This window comes from Oncorhynchus nerka, linkage group LG7 (genome assembly GCF_034236695.1).
Source record: "Oncorhynchus nerka isolate Pitt River linkage group LG7, Oner_Uvic_2.0, whole genome shotgun sequence".
NCBI classification, from domain to species: domain Eukaryota; kingdom Metazoa; phylum Chordata; class Actinopteri; order Salmoniformes; family Salmonidae; genus Oncorhynchus; species Oncorhynchus nerka.
In genome coordinates this window covers 71,925,314-71,948,109 of record NC_088402.1, presented here as the reverse complement: position 1 = coordinate 71,948,109, position 22,796 = coordinate 71,925,314, and the positions used below count along the sequence as shown (strand labels likewise).

The window sequence follows — 22,796 nt, the reverse complement described above, 5'->3', positions numbered from 1 at the left end:
GACACACCAAGAGTGTTTTTTTTTTTTTTTTGGGGGGCATAGAGGAGTTGAGTTGAGCAGCAGGACAAGTAGAACTCAACAGAGATTAAGTAAGAGGAGTGGTAAGCTATCACAGACTGACATCTCTCCTCAGGTGCCCAAGCCAGATGCATTCTGGGTAAATGAGTGTGTGTGTGGGGGGGGCTCATTTATCCCGCCGTCTGGCCAACTCACCTGGAGTGATGGGGGTGGTGTCAGAGAGGCAGGCTGCTATTTCACGGCCTGTTAAGAGCTAATGCTGCAACATGCCCCGCGCTCCAATTCTAGGGAACAGGGAGCATTACTGTCCAGTTCTCAAGGTTCTGTCTGTCTAGACTGTGGCTGAGAGGTTGGAGGGGAGGAGGGGAGGAGGGGAAGAGAGTAGGAGGAAAGAAGTATGGCGGGACCAAGAGCTAGAGATTGAGGGATTGAGGGGGAGAGAGGTCGTGAGACTGGGAGGGACCAGAGAGAGAAAGGGAGGGATTGAGAGAGAGAGAGTGAGAGAGGGAGAGAAAAAGGGGGAAAGAGAGAGAGGAAGAGAGAGAGAGAAGAGGAAGAGTGAGAGAGAGAGAGAGAGAGAGAGAGAGAGAGAGAGAGAGAGGGAGAGAAAAAGGGGAAGAGAGAGAGAGGAAGAGAGAGAAAGAAGAGGAAGAGTGAGAGAGAGATAGGTGGAAAGAGAGAGAGAATGGAGCCATAGTTTACCTGGCCTGCTGAGCCAGCGCTCTGAAGCAGACAGAACAGCAGCACGCTCACGTGCTGACATCCACTCCCGCTGCGCGCCGCTGCCTCTCACATGCCCCTGAAGGCCCCTCACTGCTGGGCCCATGCCTCCCCTCTCCTCTCCCCTCTCCTCTCCCCTCTCCTCACTGGAGCTACTGAGCACAACTAGCCTGAACCACACACAACACTTGTCTTCTCTGTTCGCTAACTCAAGCCTGTGTAACAACCCCAGCTTCTAACAGGCCCTGTCTGGCTGGAGAGAGGAGAATGTTTAGAGCGAACAGAGGCTACCGCTGTACAGTAGAGTCCTAAACTCTCTGTCTGTCTGTCTGTCTGTCTGTCTGTCTGTCTCTGTCTGTCTGTCTGTCTGTCTGTCTGTCTGTCTGTCTGTCTGTCTGTCTGTCTGTCTGTCTGTCTGTCTGTCTGTCTGTCTGTCTGTCTGTCTGTCTGTGAGTGCATGCGTGCGTGCGTGCGTGTGTACAATGTGTGTGTTTGTGTGTACTGTGTGTACAATGTGTGTGTGTGTGTGTACAGTGTGTACAGTGTGTACAGTGTGTACTAAGTGTGTGTACAACGTTACAGTAGTCTAGTTTTCCCCCGTCTTTCCGCTCTGCCACTCTGAGCACTACTGTCATTCCAATAAGGTTCAATGGTCTGAAATAATGTAGCAGTCAACTTTTACAGCTAGCTGTTATTTGTGACTTACTAGGATTCATTTTACAGGAGTTAATCTTTGGGGACCTATAAGAAAAATACATTCAGTGTGAGTGGTGTATAAATAACTAATCTAACCAGAACCAGCTGAGTTTGAGCCATTCCCTGCTGCACATTCTCCCCTGGATTCCTCCTGCCCTGTCTGTACCACACACTCAGAAAAAAGGTGCTATATAGAACCCAAAAGGGTTCTTTGGCCGGCCCAATAGGAGAACCCTTTTTGGTTCCAGGTAGAAGAACCCTTTGAGTTCCATGTAGAACCCGTTCTACACAGCTGATTCCAATAATCAAAGCTTGATGATGAGTCGGTTATTTGAATCAGTTGTGTAGTGCTAGGTCAAAAAACGTAATGTGCACCCGGGGGACCAGGACCGACTTTGGGAATCCCTGTACTTTACTGTACTTGTACTGTCCTGTCCCAGTGCTGAAGGCTAAGGTCAGGCCATTTATTTGTGTTTACAGTGAACAGGGCTGTAGAGGACTGATGGATCACAGATCCTGTCCTGTTCTGTCCAGGGCTGTAGAGCATTTGATGGATCACCCATCCTCTCTGTCTGTCAGGGGACTGCACGGGGTCACACACGTGTACACGGATGCACTCACTCACGCACACACATACGCTCGCACAAATGCAAACACACACACACACGTGCACACACACACACACACACACACACACACAGGGGCACAGTGACACCATGACACTCAGATCAAACATGCCTGGGAGGTATCACACGTACATAGTGTCCTCTGTACATGTTGACATGTTGTTGAAGCTATGTTCCCTGTGGTTCTACAGCCTGAATACGTCTCTAGCTGATCTTCACTCCTGGAGATGCCTCCTCTGCCCACAGCAATTAGCCTGAAGCAGTTTTCCATAGGAAATCCCAGGGAGAGCTGTCAGAGGAGAAGTGTCCTCTACTCAACCATCTCTACCATCTCTCTCACATACAGGAAGCATTATGTATCGTGTGACTCCAGAAAGAGGTGTGTTTTTGAGTCACATGCTTTATCTGCATGATGTGACCTCCATCTAAAGTGTAACCTCACTAATGATGTGTTCTCCAGCCCAGGCATATGGAAGGGGTTCAAATGAGTCTGAATCCACAGCGAGATTATTGCATATGTACCAAAACAGCAAATCAGACTAGATGTGTTTGACATGGAAGTATTTGACTTTCAGATCACAAAGAACTAATTCCTGAACTGAGCGCCGCAGGCAGAATTCTATCTTACATGTAGGATTAGCATTCTCACATGGAGTGACATTAATACTTGTTTAAACAACTGTCAGACAATATTTTAAAAAACGAATGTCCAGACCAAGTTATCAGAGAGTTGCACGCGCAGACAGACAACATTGAGCTATTTCCCCTGAGTGACAGTCCTGTAGAGCAGAACAAACACAGAGCAGAGCCCTATGTGGACAGCTTCTACCCATCCACACTCCTGTGTCCCTGGCACCAATGCCTAAGTCTAAGCAGGCGAGAGAAACAGAACCACAAAACCACATTTCAGCAGTATACAAACAAAGTGAGTGGAGTCTGGCCCTAGGTTCGTTGGAGCTGCTCCTTTTCATGTGTGTGACTGCTGATAAATCAACCAGCGTGCCAGCTCTGCACCACTAAAACAGGCTGGGCCAGGGTGAACCCGGTTGGGACTAGGCCTGCGTCGTGCCTGCTGGTTAGGGGGCGAGGTGGCATGGAGGGGAGTGAGGAGGGGGGCATGATGCAGGGTCGGGCTCAGCATGGTGTTTACTAGCTAGTGAGGGAGGAGAGAAGATTAATGTAGTCTCTGTGGAGCAAAGGCAACATCCAGCCCCTTAATAAGGTACAAACAATCGGTTCCACTCCGCTGCCTTCCCTGGGAACAACTATTGTTGTGCTGCATTGTTTCCACGCTCTGCGTGGCTCCTGGGAGATAGCAGGGCTAGGACCCAACTTCAGCATGTAGCTGGCTGTCTCTCTCTTACAGCCAGGGGAAGACAACGTAGTGTCAGCCTGGGTTTGTCTTGTCCAAGTCGGGTCAGGTCCCATCCATCCTCCCCCGTTCCTTACCTCCACTCCCTGGACTTTGAGCTTCATGTGATCCTCCCGCGTAGTCTTCCCATCTTTCCTCTTCTTCCAGCAGTAGCCATCCTTTCTGTACTTCACCTTCTTCCTGTTGTACAAGATCATTGAACCATTCTGTGGCCTGGATCACAGAGAGAGAGAGAGAGAGAGAGAGAGAGAGAGAGAGAGAGAGAGAGAGAGAGAGAGAGAGAGAGAGAGAGAGAGAGAATTGTTTGTCAAAGTTTCTGCTGTGGGACTCATTTTAGAGATGTACAAAGAGTCTTGACATACAGTACATGTACTGCAAGACAGAAATGCACTAGTGACTTTAGATGACAAAACGTCTTTATGGGGTTTCTCTGCGTTCCTATGCACAGTTTAACAATGAACTAAACACATTTTCAGCATACATTTCTCCCAATGAACACTGTGTGTTGTGAGAAGGCAGTGAAAGTGATACTTCTACCACAGAGTAAATTACATATAGAACTGGTGTGTGTGTGTGTGTGTGTATAAAGGCTGAGGCAGCGTTCTTATATCTCATTAATTCAGTGTAATGAGTTTGTGTGTGTGTGTGTGTGTGTGTGTGTGTGTGTGTGTGTGTGTGTGTGCGCGCATGCGTGTGTGTGTGTGTACAATATAAAGGCTGAGGCAGCTTTCTTATCTCTCATTCATCCAGTGAAATGATTTGTGGTGTGTGTGGTCCCTTCGGGGAAGAAGAGATCTTCCCTCATATTCTATTCATAATTCATCCTCCCTCAAACAGACCACAGCCTGTTGCTTAATAAAGATACAACATAATGATATTATGTAACTATTGATAATATGTTTTTTCAGTTGTATTTGTCAGACAGGGGGCATTTGGAGAACAATGTTAAAACATGAACATATAGAAGCATACAGCTTGGCTGTACCTAACACTCTCTATCTAGAATTCTTATACAATCTGTACACACGCTGTTAAGAAAGCAGAGCGGGGCTTTATTATGGACAGACATCTCCCCATCTTAGCTACTGTTCAATCAATATGTTTTGACCATGACAGTTTATACAATCCAGGGTAACACCAAGCAGTTTAGTCTCTTCAACTTGCTCAACTTCCACAATAATCATTAGAGGATTTTGTTGAGGTTCAGTGTTTAGTGAATGATTTGTCCCAAATACAATGCTTTTAGTTTTTTAAATATTTAGGACTAACTTACTTCTTGCCAGCCATTCTGAAACTGACTGCAGCTCTTTGTTAAGTGTTGCAGTGATTTCACTTGCTGTGGTAATTGACGGGTGTAGAGTAGGGTGCCTGCTTCCACAATGACTGGGAAAGACTCCTTTTATTTGTCACATGCATTGTAAACAACAGGTGTAGACTAACAGTGAAATGCTTACTTACAGGGCCTTCCCAACCACGTAGAGAGAAACAAACTAGAGATCGAATAGAAAACTATTACTTAATAAAACGTAATAATAAGAAAAGTAATAATACACAATGACTAATAACTTGGCTCTACAGTGCATTTGGAAAGTATTCAGACACCTTGACTTTTTTACACATTTTGTTATGTTACAGCCTTATTGTAAAATGTATCAAATATTTTTTTCCCACATCAATCTACACTCAAAACCCCACAATGACAAAGCAAAAAAAAGTTTAGACATTTTTGCAAATGTAAAAAAAACAACTGAAATATCACATTTAGATAAGTATTCAGACCTAATACTCCGTACTTTGTTGAAGTACCTTTGGCAGTGATTAAAGCCTCGAGTCTTCTTGAGTATGACGCTACAAGCTTGGCACACCTATATCTCGGGAGTTTCTCCCATTCTTCTCTAAAGATCCTCTCAAGCTCTGTCAGGTTGGATGGGGAGCGTTGCTGCACAGCTATTTTGAAGTCTCTCCAGAGATGTTTGATCGGGTTCAAGTCCTGGTTCTGGCTGGGCCACTTGTCCTGAAGCTTAGAAGAAGTGCTTAGGGTTGTGTCCTGTTGGAAGATGAACCTTCGCCCCAGTCTGAGGCCCTGAGCGCTCTGGAGCAGGTTTTCATCAAGGATCTCTCTGTACTTTGCTCCGTTCATCATTCCCTTCATCCTGACTAGTCTCTCAGTCCCTGTTGCTGAAACACATCCCCACAATTTGATGCTGCCACCACCATGCTTAGGGATGGTGCAATGTTTCCTCCAGACCTGAAGCTTGGCATTCATTTCATCAAAGCGGAAAATCGTGTTTCTCACGGTCTGAGAGTCTTTAGGTGGCTTTTGGCAAACTCCAAGTGGGCTGTCATGTGCCTTTTACTAAGGAGTGGCTTCCGTCTGGCCACTCTACCATAAAGGCCTGCTTGATCTGAATACTTATGTACATAAGGTCTTTCTGTTTTTTTTTTTCATTTTTTTTTTATAGATTTGCCAAATTTTCTAAAAAGCTGTTTTCGCTTCGTAATTATGGAGTATTGTTTGTAGATTGATGAGGATGTACATTTTAGAATAAGGTTGTTGTAACGTAACAGAATGTGGAAAAAGACAAGGGGTCTGAATACTTTGCGAAGGCACTGTATACACGGGATATCAGTAGTGAGTCGATGTTCAGGGGTATGAGTAACTGAGGTAGATGTGTACATATAACTAGGAAAAGTTCATAGGCAACAGGTTAGATAATAAACAGTAGCAGCAGAGTATGTGATGAGTGAAGAAAAGTTAGCGCAAAAAGGGTGAATGTAAATAGTTGGGTAGCCATTTGGCTACCCAACTATTTAACTAACTGTCGTCAGATTTGCCAAATGGAGGGCAAGGGAGAGCTTTGTATTCATTTCTGTGTGTGGAGTAAAGGTCATCTAGAGCTTTTTCGCCTCTAGTTGTACAGATGACATGCTGGTAGAAATGAGGTACGACGGATTTTAGTTACCCTGCATTAAAATCACCAGCCACTAGGAGCGCCACCTCTGGATGAGCATTTTCTTGTTTGCTTATGACCTTATACAGCTCATTGAGTGCGGTCTTAGTGCCAGCATCGGCTTATGGTGGTAAATAGACAGCTACGAAAAATATTCCCTCTTGATTAATAGTATGGTCTACAGCTTATCATAAGGTATTCTAACTCGGGCTAGCAGAACCTAGAGACTTTATTAAAGCTGAAATATGTAACTTTTTGGGTGAAATGTTTGTTATAGAGCTGTCATTTTCATTCAAAGCAAGTCTAAAATGTGGAAGATCCATTCTATTTGCGTTATTTCTATGCTTCCTGTTCTTAAGTTTTGTTTTTGCGTCTTTTACTTTCGGTTTTGTAGACCAGCTTCAAACAGTAAAAAATAAATGTTTGGTTATGGAAAAGATAAATAACAACGGTTAATATGGTACAATGATTGTCTACACTTTACTTGCTTGTTTTGTCACATAAATTGAATTGAATAGAATTTTTGCAACCAGGAGATGGCGGAGCGATTTCTGCATAGTGCATCTTTAATATCAGAGATAGGGCACCTGCTGTTATTAACAAAGAGACGCACACCTCCCACTTGAGTTTACCCGAAGCTGCCGTTCTGTTCTGACAATGCATAGAAAAAACAGCTAGAAGTATATTATCCTTGTTCAGCAATTGCTCCCAGAAACATAGGATATTACAGGTCCCGTTGATAGGTAGTCTCGAACGGAGCTCGTCCAATTTGTTCTCCAGTGATTGTACGTTCGCCAATAGAATGGAGGGTAGAGGCGGTTTATCTACTTGCTGACGTCTCGGTATGTGTTGTGCCGCTGACTCGTTGAAGTAGAAATCTTCATTCAAATCGAGGTTAGTGATCGCTGTTTTGATGTCCAGAAGTTATTTTCGGTCATAGGAAACATTATGTACAAAAAAAGTTATGAATAGAGCAAAAAAACACTAAATAGCAGAATTTATCAGGAGCCCGTAAAACGGCAGCTTTCCATTCCAGCGCCATGTTTTCAAATTGCTGCTGAGGACAGGAGAGAAGGTAACTGTAGAGGAGGGCTAAGCCATCCGCCACACTCACTGCACACAAGATCCAGCTACAGTTAAGAGTGTGATTGCACAGTACAGTCGCTTCTCTAAACTCTATTCTTCTGGGGGGGAGAAAAGAAGAAAAAAAACTCCCTACAAAGGATAAAAGGCCTTCTGCTTTGTGATTCTACTTCGCAAATTAAAATAAAGAAAAACTAAAAACTGCTCACTTGTTTTGCATTGGGTGTTATTGTTTTATAGTTACACTTTTCCATGTTTTTATTTATAACAGGGCATGCATCATCTTTCATAGCTGCACACAGGGCCTGGCTCCTGTTCATCTTGCTATTGCTCATTAATCATCTCCCCTCACAGGACGTATCTCAGGGGCCAATGGAGACGGGGTGGGTGAGGTAAAAGATGAGGGAGAGGAGGAGGAGGGGTCCCAACAGTCCTTCTTTGTGGCCCCTGACAGCACCATCTAATGAGAGACAGCACTCAAACATGCCATCCTCAATCCTCTCTCGCTTTCTATTTTTCTCTTTCTCTCCATCTCTCCCCCTCCTCCTCTCACCGCCAGTCGGTTGGAGCTAGAGATGGGTGCCAGGGAATACCTTCTCCTCCTCCCTCTCTTCCTCTCCTCCCTCTCTCGCTTCATCGGTCTCCAGATCCCTCAACTATGCTCTTCCTAACCCTCCTCTCTCATTCTGTCATTCCATCGTTCATCCCCCCTTCACTATCTGTAACTGAACATAGGTTCCCTTTTATGACTTATACTGTACAGTTACAAATGTGAGGTTTATTCCTGTGATAAAACTACTAAGATACATATTTGGTTCTCTTGCATACAGCCTGTTCTCTATCCACACACAGGGAGTATGGACATCATGATAGCCGATGACTCAAACACAATTCTATAAACAAGGAATCACTTTTGTGCGGCTGTAGGATAATGTATATGGTGAGTTAAGCCTCTTGTGACAAATGTCATCTGAAGGTCCCCTGGCTGTCTAGAAGACTATTGCAGACATCAGCACCATGTCGAGGAATCAAGCAATATGATCTCTTTTTAATGAATGCCCAGACACACTGGTCGAACTGCTTTTGTATCGTCATGTTGTTTTTTCCCCTGGAGATACATTCTCCGTTCGTCCTTCAAAAATACAGGAACCACGCGTCTTAAAATGTTAGACAAAAAGATGGTCCAGGAATAGATAATGCAGAAAATAATATGACTTAAGGCAATCTGATCTCCTCAAGATCATTGGAAATTGGGGTGAGGCTTTTGTGTCAGAGGCCCTGCACCTTATTTATCAGTTTGGTGTGCAAAGTTCTCCGCTCAGCTTTCTTAGGGAGGAAGAGTTAGCGAGATGCTGTTTTCAATTCAAGGCAGTCTGGTCTGTACTCTGTACCCAGAGGAAAGACCTGCAGGAGCTTTAGACTCCTTTACTCTCTGAAGTACTGTAGCTATGTCTGAAGCACACGCTCTCCCCCTCTTTCTCTCTCTCTCTGCTTATCTTCTACATCTCTGTATACTTAGGCGTTTCAATTAATCTGATCAGAATTATACATATTTATACATGGAGGAAAAATGCTAACTGCTCTGTTATAAAAGCAGTGCGACAGGAGGCCCTCTGTCTCAGATGCCATAATGTGCCCGATTATTATGGAAATACACCACCACCCCTGACACTCGCACACACACACACACCTCTCCCTCCCTGTGGCGTGGCATGTACGGGCCGATAATCAGCTTTACCCTGTGGATGGTGTTAGGCTGGCCCAGTCTTTAAGAAATCATTCATTTACAGAGGCATTCGCTCAATCAGGTTTGTTCATTTTGAAAATGTAGGCGACAGGGAAGAGAGAGATATGAGGGACTGTGCTGATGAGCATCCACAATGAACCTGGAAGAGAGGGAAGGGGAGGAGAGGAAAGGGGGACAGGAAAGAAAGGAGAGGGGCAGGGAAGAAGAGGGGAGAGGCTGACCCTGGGTAATCGACAGACAGCAGCTCAGAGAGAGGGTCTGGTGCTCAGTTCCACAGCCCTAAGTCCACAGGAACCAAGTCCAGAGAGAGAGAGAGAGAGAGAGAGAGAGAGATGGGGGAACTAGTTGTGATTCTGGCTGATCCATGTGATCAGCTCTGTTGAATCCTCCTCAACACTTCTACTACATCTGCTGGAGAATGCATTCTTGTCAATAGTGTAGTGGAGAATGAAACATTTTGTCTTGGTGTAAACAGTGTTCTGACTAATAGGCACGCTCCTATGACCTATATTACCCCTCCTAACACTGGCCCTATTCCACAGGACACCCTCCTAACACTGGCCCTATTCCCCAGGACACCCTCCTAACACTGGCCCTATTCCCCAGGACACCCTCCTAACACTGGCCCTATTCCCCAGGACACCCTCCTAACACTGGCCCTATTCCCCAGGACACCCTCCTAACACTGGCCCTATTCCCCAGGACACCCTCCTAACACTGGCCCTATTCCCCAGGACACCCTCCTAACACTGGCCCTATTCCCCAGGACACCCTCCTAACACTGGCCCTATTCCCCAGGACACCCTCCTAACACTGGCCCTATTCCCCAGGACACCCTCCTAACACTGGCCCTAGTCCCCAGGACACCCTCCTAACACTGGCCCTAGTCCCCAGGACACCCAGCCCTTTGATTAGGAGAGGAGAAGAGGGGAGGGGACCCACTGGACACACACTGGTTGAATCAATGTTGTTTCCACGTCTTTTCAATGAAATTATGAAAATAATCACTTGATTATAGTGATACTATGTCTGATCTCGCAAACAATGTAAAGTATGCATAGATAGGTATTATCTAGAGCCAAGCCTGCTGATTATTAATTTGAGGGTATCCTGCTATTTACACAATTGTTGAATTACGCAACCAAATGTAAAATGCTCTGGATAAGAGTGTCTGCTAAATTACTAAAATGTACAGTTGAAGTCGGAAGTTTACGTACACTTATGTTGGAGTCATTAAAACTCATTTTTCATCCACTCCACACATTTCTTGTGAACAAACTATAGTTTTGGCAAGTCGGTTAGGACATCTACTTTGTACATGACACAATACATTTTTCCAACAATTGTTTACAGACAGATTATTTCACTGTATCACAATTCCAGCAGGTCAGAAGTTTACATACACTAAGTTGACTGTGCCTTTAAACAGCTTGGAAAATTCCGGAAAATTATGTCATGGCTTTAGAAGCTTCTGGTAGGCTAATTGACATAATTTAAGTCAATTGGAGGTGTACCTGTGGATGTATTTCAAGGCCTACCTTCAAACTCAGCGCCTCTTTGCTTGACCTCATGGGAAAATCAAAAGAAATCAGCCAAGACAAATTTGGTTCATGGGAGAAATTTCCAAACGCCTGAAGCTACAACGTTCATCTGTACAAACAATAGTAGGCAAGTATAAACACCATGGTACCACACAGCTGTCATACTACTCAGGAAGGAGACGAGTTCTGTCTTCTAGAGATGAACGTACTTTGGTGCGAAAAGTGCAAATCAGTCCCAGAACAACAGCAAAGGACCTTGTGAAGATGCTGGAGGAAACAGGTACAAAAGTATCTATATCCACAGTAAAACGATTCCTATATCGACTTAACCTGAAAGGCCGCTCAGCAAGGAAGAAGCCACTGCTCCAAAACCGCCATAAAAAAGCCAGACTACGGTTTGCAACTGCACATGAGGCCAACATTTGGAGAAATGTCCTTTGGTCTGATGAAACAAAAATAGAACTGTTTGGCCATAATGACCATTGTTATGTTTGGAGGGAAAAGGCGAAGGCTTGCAAGCCGACGTATACTATCCCAACCGTGAAGCACGGGGGTGGTAGCATCATGTTGTGGGGGTGCTTTGCTGCAGGAGGGACTGGTGCACATCACAAAATAGATGGCATCATGAGGGAGGACAATTATGTGGATATATTGAAGCAACATCTCAAAACATCAGTCAGGAAGTTAAAGCTTGGTCACAAATGGGTCTTCCAAATGAACAATGACCGCTAGCATACTTCCAAAGTTGTGGCAAAATGGCTTAAGGACAACAAGGTCAAGGTATTGGAGTGGCCATCACGAAGCACTGACCTCAATCCTATAGAACATTTGAGGACAGAACTGAAAAAGTGTGTGAGAGCAAGGAGGCCTACAAACCTTTTTCATTTAATTTTTATTTCATTTTTATTTAACCAGGTAGGCTAGTTGAGAACAAGTTCTCATTTGCAACTGCGACCTGGCCAAGATAAAGCAAAGCAGTGTGACACAGACAACAACACAGAGTTACACATGGAGTAAACAATAATCAAGCCAATAACACAAACAAGTCAATGACACAGTAGAGAAAAGAAAGTATATATAGAGTGTGTGCAAAAGGCATGAGGAGGTAGGCAATAAATAGGCCATAGGATCGAATAATTACAATTTAGCAGATTAACACTGGAGTGATAAATGAGCAGATGATGACGTGCAAGTAGAGATACTGGTGTGCAAAAGAGCAGAAAAGTAAATAAAGTAAAAACAGTATGGGGATGAGGTAGGTAGATTGGGTGGGCTATTTACAGATGGACTATGTACAGCTGCAGTGATCGGTTAGCTGCTCAGATAGTTGATGTTTAAAGTTGGTGAGGGAAATAAAAGTCTCCAACTTAAGCGATTTTTGCAATTCATTCCAGTCACTGGCAGCAGAGAACTGGAAGGAAAGGCGGCCAAATGAGGTGTTGGCTTTGGGGATGATCGGTGAGATATACCTGCTGGAACGTGTGCTACGGGTGGGTGTTGTTATCGTGACCAGTGAACTGAGATAAGGCGGAGCTTTACCTAGCATAGACTTATAGATGACCTAGAGCCAGTGGGTCTGGCGACGAATATGTAGCGAGGGCCAGCCGACTAGAGCATACAGGTCGCAGTGGTGGATGGTATAAGGTGATTTGGTGACAAAACGGATGGCACTGTGATAGACTGCATCCAATTTGCTGAGTAGAGTGTTGGAAGCTATTTTGTAGATGGCATCGCTGAAGTCGAGGATCGGTAGAATAGTCCGTTTTACTAGGGTAAGTTTGGCGGCGTGAGTTAAACCTGACTCAGTTACACCAGCTCTGTCAGGAGGACTGGGCCAAAATTTACTTATTCTACTTATTGTAGGAAGCTTGTGGAAGGCTACCAGAAACGTTTGACCCAAGTTAAACAATTTAAAGGCAATACTACCAAATACTAATTTGGTGTATGTAAACTTCTGACCCACTGGAAATGTGATAAGAGCTGGAATAAATTATTCTCTCTACTATTATTCTGACATTTCGCATTCTTAAAATAAAGTGGTGATCCTAACTGACCTAAGATAGGGAATTTTTACTTGGATTAAATGTCGGATATTGTGAAAAACGGCTAAGGTGTATGTAAACTTCCAACTTCAACTGTAGGTATTCCTTTTGTCAAGGTGAGAAAGGGTGGTGTGGAGTGTGATTGAGATTGCGTCATCTGTGGTTCTGTCGGGGCGGTATGCGAATTGGAGTGGGTCAAGGGGGGGGGGGGGTGCTGTTGATGTGAGCCATGACCAGCCTTTCAAAACACTTCATGGCTACCGACGTGAGTGCCACAGGGCGGTAATCATTTAAGCAGGTTACCTTCGCTTCCTTGGGTACATGGACTATGGTTGTCTGCTTGAAACATGTAGGTATTACAGACTCGGTCAGGGAGAGGTTGAAAATGTCAGTGTGTACACGTCCTGGTTATCTGTCTGGCCCAGCTGCTTTGTGAATGTTGACTTGTTTAAAGGTTTTATTCACATCGGCTACCGAGAGCGTTATCACACAGTCATCCAGAACAGCTGGTGCTCTCGTGCATGCTTCAGTGTTGCTTGCCTCGTTTCCATTTATAGTCCGTAATAGTTGTCAAGCCCTGCCACATCCGACGAGCATCAGAGCCGTTGTAGTAGGATTCAATCATAATTCTGTATTGACGCTGCTCATCCTGCTCATTACACTGTGTGTCAATCATCCACCACACATGGTCGCAGTGTGTTCGCACACACACACACAAACTCGCGTCCCGGGGAAGCACACGGAGCTGTCAAAACGGCACAGGCCGCTTCCAAATGTAATATAATTACACTTCAAAAGGCGTGCTCTATTAGATGCCACCTCATCTCTCCCCTGTCTATCTGAACAGAGAGGTGTTAGGCTGCCTCGTACCGTGGTAACTTACTGCAGGGGCCTATCAGGGTGCATCACGTGCGATTGATGACTCTGTGATAAGTCGGCCCCTCCAGCCTCTGGCAGAGCGGAGCACACATCAGGAAGTGGGGCATGTGCTGAAACTACTTTAAATGTAAATCTGCCATGCATAGATTGCCACGCATATCTCCTTCCGCCGCCAGAAGTCTCTCCCCTGTTCCCTTTCCCACACCTATGCACGGCAGAGCAGCGCCTCTCTGACTCCCGGTCAGGCCCGGGGTACGTATCTCTCAGAATGTCAATGAGGAAGAGCGAGGTTAGGTCATCATCACAACGCCTACACAAGCATGACACCTCTACACCGCTCAGCCTAGTACTCGTAAGCAGCTAGGCAGCTCCGAGGATAGGTTTCATTACCATTCTGTTCTCTATCTATGCATTGTGATGACATGAATATGTAATTACATTCCCATGGCAATTAATCAGGCAGAATGGTAATGGCAGTACAGGTCAAAATGGTTGAGGTGGTTTATGAGTGAAAGTTTGCCAAACGGTGTGTCATGTCCTTATTTTGTTGGCATTTCTAATAACAAAATGTTTACCTGGTCTGGTCTACTAGCCTGGAGGCAGAGTGCTTTCATAATATGGTTGGGCCTGTGAGCGTTGTTTGGGAGCTACCTATCAGCCAGGTAAAGCAGTTTGTCCTCGCTCCCTCCATCTCCCTCTCTCTCACTCTTACATCTCCCTCTCTCTCCCTCCTTTCCCCTCCCTCTTTCTCCTTCCCTTGGTCTCCCTCTACCCCACCCACTCTCTTCCTCCCCCTCTCCTCTCCTTCACTCTCTCTTCCTCTATCGCCATTGCCTGCCAGTGTACCACTATACAACTCAGGCCTCTACCTTCCAGCCACGAAACAGATGTTCCCAAGACACTTATCTCAATGGAAAAATCACAGACAATTTAATAAGAATATAAATGTCGCTCTGTGTAGCTACACGTTCATGTCTCTGTCCCTATAAGACCTATGAGAGTGGATAAGAAGGGAGGGATGGAGGGATGGGGTATGGAGAAGGGAGGGATGGAGGGATGGGGTATGGAGAAGGGATGGATAGAGGGGATAGAGGGATGGGGTATGGAGAAGGGAGGGATGGTGGGATGGGGTATGGAGAAGGGAGGGATGGTGGGATGGGGTCTGGAGAAGGGAGGGATGGCGGGGATGGAGGGATGGAGAAGGGAGGGATGGAGGGATGGGGTATGGAGAAGGGAGAGATGGAGGGATGGGGTATGGAGAAGGGAGGGATGGAGGGATGGGGTATGGAGAAGGGAGGGATGGGGTATGGAGAAGGGAGGGATGGTGGGGATGGAAGGATGGGGTATGGAGAAGGGAGGGATGGAGGGATGGGGTATGGAGAAGGGAGGGATGGTGGGGATGGGGTATGGAGAAGGGAGGGATGGAGGGATGGGGTATGGAGAAGGGATGGATAGAGGGGATAGAGGGATGGGGTATGGAGAAGGGAGGGATGGTGGGATGGGGTATGGAGAAGGGAGGGATGGTGGGATGGGGTCTGGAGAAGGGAGGGATGGCGGGGATGGAGGGATGGAGAAGGGAGGGATGGAGGGATGGGGTATGGAGAAGGGAGAGATGGAGGGATGGGGTATGGAGAAGGGAGGGATGGGGTATGGAGAAGGGAGGGATGGGGTATGGAGAAGGGAGGGATGGTGGGGATGGAAGGATGGGGTATGGAGAAGGGAGGGATGGAGGGATGGGGTATGGAGAAGGGAGGGATGGTGGGGATGGGGTATGGAGAAGGGAGGGATGGAGGGATGGGGTATGGAGAAGGGAGGGATGGAGGGGATGGAGGGATGGGGTATGGTGAAGGGAGGGATGGAGGGGATGGAGGGATGGGGTATGGAGAAGGGAGGGATGGTGGGGATGGAGGGATGGGGTATGGAGAAGGGAGGGATGGTGGGGATGGAGGGATGGGGTATGGAGAAGGGAGGGATGGAGGGGATGCAGGGATGGGGTATGGAGAAGGGAGGGATGGAGGGATGGGATATGGAGAAGGGAGGGATGGTTTATCTGTGCATTGTGTACATACAGCATATAATGTAACGCAGTATGAATATATGAATGGATGAGTTGTCAATCTTGTGGCTTCCCTGACTCTGCTATCATCACACTATTGCTTCTGGCAATGTGTATACATTTGTAGGTGTGTGCAGCATGTGTGTGTATTGTTTTCTTGCATTACTTATTACTTTCTTGCATTACTTATTACTTTCTTGCATTACTTAGCCTTATGCTTTCAATGCCTATTTACAGTGAATTCGGAAAGTATTCAGATGTTATAATCATTATGTTACAGCCTTATTTTAAAATGGATCTAAATAAGAATCCTCGTCAATCTACGCACAATACCCCATAATGACATCACAATACCCCATAAACAGGTTTTTAGAAATTTGTGCAAATGTATATAAAAAACAACAACTGAAATATCACATTTAGATAAGTATTCAGGCCTTTTACTCAGTACTTTGTTGAAGCACCTTTGGCAGTGATTACAGCCTCGAGTCTTCTTGAGTATGAAGCTACAAGCTTGGCACACCTGTATTTGGGGAGTTTCTCCCATTCTTCTCGGCAGATCCTCTCAAGCTCTGGCTGGGCCACTCAAGGACATTCAGAGACTTGTCCCGAAGCCACTCCTGCGTTGTCTTGGCTGTGTGCTTAGGGTCGTTGTCCCAGTCTGAGGTCCTGAGCGCTCTGGACCAGGTTTTCATCAAGGGTCTCTCTGTACTTTGCCCCATTCATCATTCCCTCGATCCTGACTAGTTACCTAGTCCCTGCCACTGAAAAAGATACTCATAGCATGATGCTGCCACTACCATGTTTCACCATACCATAGGGACACTTGGCATTCAGGCAGAAGAGTTCAATCTTGGTTTCATCAGACCAGAGGATCTTGTTTCTCATAGTCAGAGAGTCTTTTAAGTGCCTTTTGGCAAACTGCAAGCGGCTGTCATGTGCCTTTTAATGAGGAGTGGCTTCCGTCTGGCCACTCTACCATAAAGGCCTGATTGGTGGAGTGCTGCAGAGGTGGTTCGTCCTTCTGGAAGGTTCAACAGAGGAACTCTGGAGCTCTGTCAGAGTGACCATCAGGTTCTTGAAATACATATTTAATTGGTCACTGGAAAAGGGACATTTCCAAATGTATGGAAGCATGCTAAACTTAGTCCAATCCGGAAAGACAGCAAAGAACCCATTACTCCTGCCAATAGTCAACCAATTAGTCTTCTCCCTTCACGTTAGATATTGGAGGGTATTGTGAGTAGACAAATATGGGAGTACATGGAAAATAATGATCACAGCCAATTAGCATGTTTATCGCAAAAAAAACATTCCACTACCACTGCATTGGTTGACATGACTGACCAGTGGCTCAATGCTAATGACATGTCTGTGGGTGTACTATTTTTAGATTTTAGTGCAGCATTTGATTTAGTGGATCATGAAATCATTTTGACAAAATTACTGCATTATGGGTTTAAGGAGGCAGCATTGAATTGGGTTCAGTCATATCTAACTGACAGGAAACCCCCCAAAATGACCCTATATCAATGGGTCATTTTCTTCCCCTTTAAACTGTGGAATACCACATGGCAGCTGCCTTGGGCCACCTCTTTACTTAATATATACCAACGACCTTCCTTATCCCTTATCTGAAACTCAAGCTACTATATTTACAGATGATACTACAATTTATACAGCAAGACAATCAGTTCAACAGGTACAGCAAGCTTTAAAAGTAGATCTGGGAAATATCAGGGAGTGGGTTTGCCAGAACACCAAGAAAATGAAGGTTAGGTTGGTCGGTTCCACCAGGAACATGCCAACACAACATGGGATACAATTAAGTATGGGGGAGCACAAATTGAGGAAGTGGCAGAAACCAAACTACTAGGGGTGCAGCTAGACAACTGTTTATCATGGTCATCTCAAATAACTAACCTATGTAAAAATAAAACATTCAACTGCATGCATGATCAGAAGGATAGCTAAGTATTTAACCAGGAAAGATTCTTAAGCAAACAACCCATGCATTAATTTTGGAGTCAGGTGAACTAGTGTTCTGTGCATAACTACAACAGAAGTACCCTTCCCCAGGCCACAGAACAGGGTACCAAAACATTTCTGCAGCATTGAAGGTCCCCAAATACACAGTGACCTCCGTCATTCTTAAATGGAAGAAGTTTGAAACTACCAAGACTCTTCCTAGAGCTGGCTGCCCAGCCAAACTGAGCAATCGGGGGAGAAGAGCTGGGGAAATGCATCAGCAGGTGAAATTAGGAGGCTGCAGATTGCACAGAACAAAGCAGCAAGGATTGTTTTAAGGTGGAGATATGTTTCTTCTGTTGTAGTCATGCTCTTGGTTGGTCATCAAAAAAACATGCTTATTTTATTTCACAATGTACACAGTTTAAAACGGCCAAACTCCATTCACAACAGTATTCAGTTGGCAAGAGACAGACATTCAGTAAATACTATGAATAGATTGTCCATCATCTATGTGTTATCCAGACAGAAAAGAGAAATAGGCAAAATAACATTTTGATTCAGAGCAATAAAGAAATTGAATAATTTATTTGAGCAAACCAGAAACCTTTCAATATATAAATTCAAACAACACTTTAGGACCATTTAAATATAATAAATTGGAAGGTTGTGCAGGACTATGGTAGATGAAGGAACCACTCTATATTTTCAGACTGTTCAGACTCTTTTCAGAGTATTTATCTGGTCAATATGGCAGCGTATTATGTCTGTTTGTAACAGTGTGTTATATGTGAAAATGAGATTGTATTATAAATTGTATTTTAATGTTTAAAGACTATTGGAAGATTAGTCCAAATGAGGACTAAAAGAGAGCCTAATCAAATCAAATAAAATAACATCTTGGTCACCTCCCTGACCAAGGCACTTCTCCCCCATTGCTCAGTTTGGCCGGGCGGCCAGCTCTAGGAAGAGTCTTGGCAGTTCCAAACTGCTTCCATTTAAGAATGATGGAGGCCACTGTGTATTTGGGACCTTCAATGCTGCAGAAATGTTTTGGTGCCCTTCCCCAGATCTGTGCCTCAACACAATCCTGTCTCGGAGCTCTATGGAAAATTCCAATTTTGCTCTGACATGCACTGTCAACTGTGGGACCTTATATAAACAGCTGTGTGCCTTTCCAAATCATGTCCAATAAATTGAATTTACCACAGGTGGACTCCAATTAAGTTGTAGAAACATCTCAAGGATGATCAATAGAAACAAGATGCACCTAAGCTCCATTTCGAGTCTCATAGCAAAGGGTCTGCATACTTAATTAAATAAGGTATTTCATTTGTTTTTTTATAAATGTTCAAAAATTTATAAAAACCTGTTTTCGCTTTGTCATTATGGGGAATTGTGTGTAGATTTATGAGGAAAGCTATTCATTTAATCAACTTTAGAATAAGGCTGTAAAGTAACAAAATGTAGAAAAAGTCGAGGGGTCTGAATACTTTCCGAATGCACTGTATGTAGTCTTCTCACGTTTCCCTCTCGTGTACATGTTTCTTTGGGCATATGCACAGCATGTGTGCAGAATTATGTTAATGATTTATACTTTCCAATATCCAGCTGCTAATCTTCCCTAACAGTAGTATGTGTTTGGCCGTGGATCCAGTGGGACTGACTGAGTGAGTGACTGTAGAGAATGAGAATGAGGTCTATCTTCTAATGTGACTGCCACTGACTGGCTCAGTGAGCGTTCCTCTGTGTTCGTAGACTTAAGTCCTGCAGCAACACAGAACTGCGTTATTGTGACATGCTGTAAATTCCATGCTTTTGTCCCCTCAATAAAGCATGAGCAGCAGGGAATAGCATAGCGTCTCATTTTATGTAGTAGCGATATTACAAGGAGCATGAAGTTCGCTAGCTGCACTTGTAAGAAAGGAAAACTAATGCAATTCAATTCAAACCGACCACCACTCAAGAAAAGGTCCGTTGTTTTGTTATTACTAGTGACAATGTCCTACTGTTCCATTAAGATTAAGTGACAAAGACCTACTGTACATCTAAGTTAATGATACATGTCAACTGTGTACGAGCCAAAAACGGGCCAAATCAGAGTCTACTCAGAAAACAAAAATTGGTTCTGTGAAAGTTCCCAGAACATTCGTTAGGTCGCAGCAAATGTTCTCATAACACAAAAACTGTCCAGTCGTGCTGATGATTGTAGAATGTTTGTATAAAACCTTCGCCTGGCGTTGCAACAACATTCATATAACATATTTAATCTGTTCTTTAAAGGTTCCCAGAATGTTTCAATAGGTTTAGGGAACAGTCTGCTGAGAACATTGTGGGGACATCACAAAAAAGATGTTCCCAAAACAAAAAAACTGTCCATTTGTGCGGATGTTTCTTTTAGGGTTCAAAGAACATTCACCTGATGCTACAAGAAAATTCCCATAACACATTTTGTCTTGTTCTGTAAAGGTTCCCAGGATGTTTATTTAAGTTGTGGGAACGTTGTGGGAACATGAAAAGAGATACGTTCCCAAAACACTAAAATTGTCCAGTTGTGCCGACATTCAGATAATGTTTGATTTAGGGTGCACAGGACATTCCTATAATGTTTTAAGAACATTGTCAGAACACCTGGTCTGAATGATTTAAAGGTTCCCAAAACATTTAATGAAGTTATGGGAGTTGTCTGGAATGTTGCAAGAACATTTTTGTGAGGACCTCTAAGTCCAGGTAAAATATATATTGTGTAAACATCAATGGACATTTTAAGTATTTGGGGAACCTATCTCTTGTTACCACAACCTAACGAAACATTCTGGGAACCTTTAAAGAACAGATTAAACATGCTCTAGGAATGTTCTTGAAACTACAGGTGAATGTTTTTTGCACCTGTGGTGGTTCATTTCTGTATTATCAAATGAGGAGAGACAAACGTATCACACAAGTCAGAGTTATGCTTAAACTGAATCTTTATTAGTGAGAGCTTTGCAATAGCGATGGCTGGTCCACGAATCACACTAAGATGATTCGTTGAGAGCCCCGAGACAAAAGTACTAATGTCTTTTATAGCCAAGATACACCCCTTTCAACCTATATGACGAACAACAGATATATAGAATGGGTGACAAGGTTAAGATTTGTATGAAAGATACCTATAATACATAGCAGACAGTATCTGCTGTTTCATTGTGTAGAGACCAGTGTCTGGCCCTCCGACTCCAAACTGGAACCACCTCTCCCTAAAATAAACATTGTAGAATCATCTTCAAAACTGGACAGTTTGATGTCCCCACAATTTTCCCACCACACAGTTCACACAACCTAATGAAACATTCTGGGAACCTTTAAAGAACAGACCAAATGTATTCTGTGAACGTTCTTGCCACATCAGGTGAATGTTTTATACAAACATTCTATAATCACCAGCACGACTGGACAGTGTTTGTGTTGTGAGCACCTTTGCTGGGACCTAAAGAATGATCTAGTAACTTTCACAGAAACAATTGAGTTGTATTGCATTACCTGGAAATCTAATTTGAACTTTTGAGGAATGTTGTTTGGTGGTTGTTGCAGATGTTGTGCACAACATTTGAATGAACATTAGGAGAATATTCCAAGGATGTTTTGTTTAAAGGTGCCACCCCTATGTGGAAGCTAGGTGAATTGCAAAAGAAGTCGGCTGTATTCAAAACAAATCTCTATCTTTTCCCATCGTAACTATTCATTTTTAAACACTTTGCATCCTCACAAGATGGAGAGACAGTACAGGAAAAGAAGAGGGATGAGGGAAAAGGCAAGCAGCCTATCAACCTGCGGCTCAAACTGCTCTCCTCTCATGGCAGTTAAGGCAATAACTGTAGCAGGAAACAGGGCAGATTGATAAACGAGGGGATGTGAGGAAGCAGAACAGTTAACTCCACTTTCCCTGGCAATCATCATACCAGCCCAGTTTACCAGATAGGATAGCTGCTCTCTGCCTGACTGACAAGATCACATTATACATGACATAATCCAGAGGCTTAGACAGACCAGATATGTCCTTCTGTTCTAATTCAATGGAATAGCAACCAACAGCCATGGCATGTTGAAAGTGGCTCTTTGTAAAATGCTCATATTAGTTTCAATATAATATAACTTTGTTATTACCATTGTTAAGTAACCAACAGCCATGGCCTATTAAAAGTTGCTCTTAGTGAAATCCTCTCCCATGTTTGATGAATCTAAGAGGAGATGAGAGATAGAAGCTGAGCAGCTCTTCTGTGAGCCGGTGTTTAGGGGTGAGTCTGACTGGCCTGGGACTCTGGAGTCCGGCAGAGGTGGCAGTATTGATGAGGTGAGCGCTTGTCCATCCCTCCAGAGAACCAGAGAGGGGAAAAGAGAGGGCCAAGGACAGGCTGCCCTGCCCGTCACGCCTCATGCCAGACTAGCTTTATAGATCACATGGGCATGCCTCTCTCTCCCTCATCCAGCCCTGTCACCTCAGTGCCACCACAGTCCTACAAAAGTGACCTTGTGCATCGATCCCCTATGACTGAGCCAGAGGCCAGCTATCAAGCCTCTTATGATTAATTTACACTGCAGTCCTGTCCGTCTGCAAAAAAAAAGTAGAAAAAGGGAAGAAAGAAATTGTAGACTATAAAAAGGAGGAGCAGGTCATCAAAAAAGTATATGTCTAAGGTGAAAGAGAACAACAGAGAGAAAGCTGGGGCTTTACAAGCTTACAGGTCGTAAACACATCACTGAGTCCCCTCTGTCACACAAACCTAGGGATGAGACAGAGAGACAGAGAGAGAGAGAGAGAGAAAACACAGCCATTCTCCCTTCCCTGGTTTTATTTCTGTCATGTTGACGTGGGGCAGTGGCGGGCTATGTGGAGGGGTGGTGAGAAGGGCGAGGGGTTGAAATTGAGCTGTAATTCTATCTGTGTGCTGGAGCGAATCAGAAAGTCTATCTCACCTTTCACCTGGGAATCACAGCTCTCTCTGGAGCTAGACACTGTCTGTTCGCTGGTGGTCACCATACCAACCTCGGTCTGCTACACACGGTCACCATAACAACCACCCGGAGGCACCATGGGATTAATTGGAGCCGGGGGCT

The 22,796-nt window shown here is 44.4% G+C and overlaps 1 protein-coding gene across 1 annotated transcript in view; it reads right to left on the bottom strand.

Moving 5' to 3' along the window:
- LOC115119279 (calmodulin-binding transcription activator 1-like) overlaps positions 1-22,796 on the bottom strand; it is a 727,371-nt gene that overhangs the window by 347,397 nt on the left and 357,178 nt on the right. The window contains exon 5 of the mRNA XM_065020792.1: positions 3,510-3,645. Within this exon, the coding sequence (XP_064876864.1) occupies positions 3,510-3,645 (136 nt within the window). The remainder of the gene's footprint in view (positions 1-3,509; positions 3,646-22,796) is intronic.